We start from the raw sequence: 4866 nt of genomic DNA, 5'->3' as shown, positions 1-4866 counted from the left end.
CCGGTTAATTAACGGGAGACGAGCAGAACGCGCACGTGAATCGGGTTTCCGGTGCCTGACCCCGACCCCGTTCCTCGCACCTGCGCGAAATCTTTGTGTTGGTAGTATTCTCCATCGTGTGGAAGGCCAGTGTGACCTGCGATTTGCACTTTGCGCTCCTCGTCGTCGTCGTCTTCGTGGGCAGGCACGTTGCCCTTTCTGGTTGCTAAGCCAGGGGAGTGGAGGCTGCCGAACTGTCGTGTCGGCTCAGGATTCAAGGGGTCAAAACCCCTCAAATCAAAAGAAGAAGAAGAAAGGATTCAAGGGTCAAAATTCGAAAAGCCTTGGGCCGGCCGGCCGGCAGAGCGCCGGTAGGCGGCAGCTCGTGTCCTGTTGCGCGTAGGATCGTCGCCATCGGTAGAGTGACACGGGAATTTCGAGATGGTCCGCGATTTGGATGTGTCGGCGTGTCACTACGTACGTGTACCGTGTGCGTTAGGAGAGAAGAAACGCAAGTTCAAATTGCTAACAGTTGACGAAATGCTCCGGCTTGGGTTTGGGTATCGCCGAAAGGTCAACTCCGGCAGAAGGCTGGCCATGCCCTACTGGATCCAGCTAGAAGTGTTCAACGTGTGTGGAGGCACGTTGCGGGCGGTCGGAGCTCGCCGCGAGGTCGCATCCACCGCCAAGTTGCCATGATCAACAAAGAAAATTATTTCAGCTCATCCACTCTACTCCTTCTAGGAGCCAGTCAGTTAGTTGGACGTTTGCCTCAAGGTACTATACTGCTTTGTGCTTGTTTTATGTGGAACAGTGTGTCTCAAGAGAGGAAAACTGCACCGTGTTTCCTCGTGAAGCCTGCGTTGTCGAGCAAATCTTTCCAGAGGCATGAAAAAATGGAGAAGAACAAAGATGTTGCGTGCTAGCAGCGGCCATGCTCGGGTTCCCCCGAGCTCGACGACCTGATCTGATCTTCTCCCGGTAAAAGCAAAAATGGCATCGGCATGGCATTCTCGTGTGCCCTATCCGTCCGTCCGCCCTTTACCGCCCGCCGTCAACGCAGAGGTCCTCGCTCTTATCCAGCCGCCGAACCCGTGGCCCGCGACACGATCCGATCAAAAACCAAACCAAAACACCTCGAGCTGACTCACCATCACTCATCCAACTGGACTGACCCAACCCCATCCCCGCCCTCCATTCCCCCCCCCCCCCCCCCCCCCCCCCATCCGACGACCAGCAGGCCACGGCCCCTGCCCCTCCCTTCCAGCCATCTTCCCGGGCGTAATAACAATGATCAAAACCGTAGCAACATCATCATCACCGTCGTTAAACTAAGCACATGTTGCATACATACTAACAATCACAACTAAATAAGTAATTTCCGTGATACGACATTCACAAATCGATAAATAAAATAAGATCAACACCGCGACACAGGGTGGATTCCTTCCAGCTCTCAAAGTCCCACCCAACCAGCAGCCACGCCCACGGCCCACCAGCTTATTACATCATCGTGTAATAACAAAAATCTCACTCCACTCCGTCGCCCGTTTATAAAACCCCCGCCCCGCCCGCGTAATACCATTTCCGTCCGCCAAATCTTCCTCCTCTCCCAGGGAGCCTCCCAAGCCACCGCGCGCACCAGAAATGGCCAAGCCGAGAGCGGTGGTGACCACCGCCTGCGCCTCCGCCTCCGCCGCGCCGTCGACGTCCTACGCGTCGGCGTTCCTGCCGCCGCCCCCGTCGCCGTCCGACGGCGACCTGCTCCGCTCGCTGCACCGCCTGGCGCGCGACCTCTCGGCCGCCGACGCGCCCGCGCCCTTCCTGCGCGCCGCGTTCGCGTCCGTCTCCCGCCGCGCCAGGCTGCTCGCCGCCGCCTTCGACGACCTGCTGCTGTGCGCGGCGGGCGAGGGCGACCTGCCGCGCTCGGCCTCGCTGTGCCTGCGCGAGGTGCTGCTCGTGCTGCAGCGCTTCAAGGCCGTGGTGGCCGACTGCGCCGCGCGGAGCCGGACGCTGCTGCTGCTGCAGTCCGACGAGACGGACGCCGAGCTGCGCGACCTGCACCACGACCTCGCCACCCTGCTCGACCTCCTGCCCGTCGTCGAGCTGGGACTCGCCGACGACGTCATGGACCTGCTCGCCCTCGCCTCGCGCCAGTGCCGCCGCTGCGCGTCCGCCGCCGAGCCGGAGCCGGCGCTCAAGACCACCGTGCTGTCGCTGATCGAGGAGATCGAGCGGGAGATCGTGCCGGAGCGGGAGAGGCTGGAGGAGATCCTGGAAGAGGTTGGCATCAACGACCCGGCCAGCTGCAGCGACGAGATCGAGAGCCTCGAGCGGGAGATCGGCGACCGAGCGTCCGAGAGATGGACTGCCGCCATGATCGCCCTCGTCGGCCTCCTCCGGTACGCCAAGTGCGTCCTGTTCAGTGCCACGCCCCGGCCTTCGGATTCCAAGGCGGACGTCGATGTCGAAGACGACGGGGAATCCCCGGCGCCGCCACCGGACCTGCGGTGCCCCATCTCCCTCGATCTAATGCGCGACCCAGTCGTCGCCGCTAGCGGTCAGACGTACGACCGCGAGTCGATCGACCGGTGGTTCAGCTCCGGCAAGTCAACGTGCCCCAAGACGGGGCAGGTCTTGGCCAATCTGGAGCTGGTGCCCAACAAGTCCCTCAAGAACCTCATCTCCAAGTGGTGCCGGGAGAACGGCGTGGCCATGGAGGTCTGCGAGGCCAGCAAGAGCGAGCAGGCCCAGGCGGTGGCCGCGAACAAGGCGGCGCTCGAGGTGGCGCGCATGACGGCGTCGTATCTGGTGAAGAAGCTCTCCGTGTCCTTCTCCCCTGACGCGGCCAACCGCGTGGTGCACGAGATCCGGCTGCTCTCCAAGTCCGGCTCGGACAACCGCGCGTTCGTCGGCGAGGCCGGAGCCGTGCCGATGCTGGTGCCCCTGCTCTACTCCGAGGACGCCGGGCTCCAGCTCAACGCCGTGACCGCGCTGCTCAACCTCTCCATCCTCGAGGCCAACAAGAAGCGCATCATGCACGCCGACGGCGCCGTCGAGGCGGTGACCCACATCATGAGCTCCGGCACGACGTGGCGCGCCAAGGAGAACGCCGCGGCGGCCGTGCTCAGCCTGGCGTCCGTCCACACGTACCGCCGCAGGCTCGGCCGGAACCCGTCCGTCGTGGAAAAGCTGGTCCATCTCGTGCGCACCGGGCCCACGAGCACGAAGAAGGACGCGCTGGCGGCGCTGCTGTCGCTGGCGGGCGAGAGGGAGAACGTGGGGAAGCTGGTGGAAGCCGGCGTGGCCGAGGCGGCGCTGTCGGCCATCAGCGACGAGGAGACGGCCGCGGCGGTGCTGGCGGCATTGGCCAAGCGAGGGGGCGCGGAGGCGATCGTCAGCATCGACGGCGCCGTGGCGCGGCTGGTGGCCGAGATGAGGCGCGGCACGGAGTGGGCCCGGGAGTCGGCGACGGCGGCGCTGGTGCTGCTGTGCCGGCGGCTGGGCGCGCGGGCCGTGACGCAGGTGATGGGCGTGGCCGGCGTGGAGTGGGCGATCTGGGAGCTGATGGGCACCGGCACGGACCGCGCCAGGCGGAAGGCGGCGTCGCTGGGCAGGATCTGCCGGCGGTGGGCGGCCGCCTCCGCCGCCGACGGGGAGCGCGGCGCCGAGTGCCCCGCCTCCAGCGTGGTGCCGCCGGCCATGATGGCCTCGTAGGATGAATTAATCACGCTCTTCTTGTACAAACCACAAGGTTCGATTAGGCAGGCTGTGTCGCGATTCTTTGATGCGAGAGAGATAACAGCGGTGAGTGAGTGGTGTTGATCAACAACTGTGTATACGGAGCTCTGGCCGGCCCGATGTAATTCCTTCCGTTTGTACCAAAGTTTTAACCTTTCTTGACACGAAATATACAGAAGAAAGTGAAATCGGTTAGCTCGTGTTGTGTTGTGGTGTGCGCCCGATTTGCTGGCGGGGATAACCGGTCCGCCTTATCTTTCTGACGTCTGAGCTACCGGTATTCGATTTACGGGGGAAAGCAACGCATTTGTTTGGAGACGGAGGCCCGATCTGCGTCCTCTCCTCTCCGTGATCCGAGTTATTTAACGGAAGCAAGCAACTGGGATGCATTGGCGCTTCATGGTTTTTGTTATCATTGGGTGGTTGATCGGTCCGTCCAATCCAACGCCCCCTGGCTGGCTGGACCTGCAGAGTGATTGCGAGCGATGATTGGGACCAGCGGCCGGCCAGCCTTTCGCTCTGCCCTCATCTGCTGTCCGTCCAGGTTGTGTACGTACGTGCGTGCTCCACTCCACGTGATTCGCGGCGGGAAAGGGAGGAAGAGGCGGAGGTTCTACTTCACGTCTGCACCGCAACGGCACGGCAGGTGGCGGATGTTCGATCGGTGCAACGAGTAGACGCCAAGATCTCCGCTCAACGGACGCGCTGGACCGGACATGCGGCGCCGGCTTTTGGACCGGACCGGAGCGCGTCGTGCCGCCGGCGGCCGATCGAGCGGCGAGCGTTCGTTGAAATGGATGGCCGTCCTGTCGGGTCACCTGTGGACGCGCGCTCGTGTTTCCTCGTCGAGAAAGTAAAGGATCCGAGCTGTTCTGTTCTGGGTGCCGAATTTGACCTGTGCACGACTCCGTTCCGGCCAAAGTGGGACTATCTGGGCACAGACTGGAAAGATCGTTTGGGAATTTGAAGTGAAGGAGGAAAAGCGCGCCTTGCTTGCTTGCTCCGTGAAGAGCTGTCAAGGTTAGAGCAACTCTAACGCGCCGACCCAATTAGGCGCACGTTTTGTCAGTGTTTTTGTTCGTTTGGATCGATCGCCCGCTCACCGCCCGTCTATTTCAGACCAGTGTGCCCAACCGGCTGACCCAA

The 4866-nt window shown here is 62.4% G+C and overlaps 1 protein-coding gene across 1 annotated transcript; it reads left to right on the top strand.

Moving 5' to 3' along the window:
- Positions 1 to 1550: 1550 nt before the first annotated feature.
- Positions 1551 to 3915, top strand: LOC123079594 (U-box domain-containing protein 16). The gene has a single exon (XM_044502386.1). The coding sequence runs from the start codon at positions 1627 to 1629 to the stop codon at positions 3694 to 3696; it is 2070 nt and encodes a 689-aa protein (XP_044358321.1). The 5' UTR covers positions 1551 to 1626; the 3' UTR covers positions 3697 to 3915.
- The last annotated feature ends 951 nt before the right edge of the window (positions 3916 to 4866 follow it).

Source organism: Triticum aestivum, chromosome 3D, assembly GCF_018294505.1.
Source record: "Triticum aestivum cultivar Chinese Spring chromosome 3D, IWGSC CS RefSeq v2.1, whole genome shotgun sequence".
Classification (NCBI taxonomy): Eukaryota; Viridiplantae; Streptophyta; class Magnoliopsida; order Poales; family Poaceae; genus Triticum; species Triticum aestivum.
The sequence above is the reverse complement of the archived record's forward strand: the minus strand, read 5'-3'. Positions and strand labels throughout refer to the sequence as shown.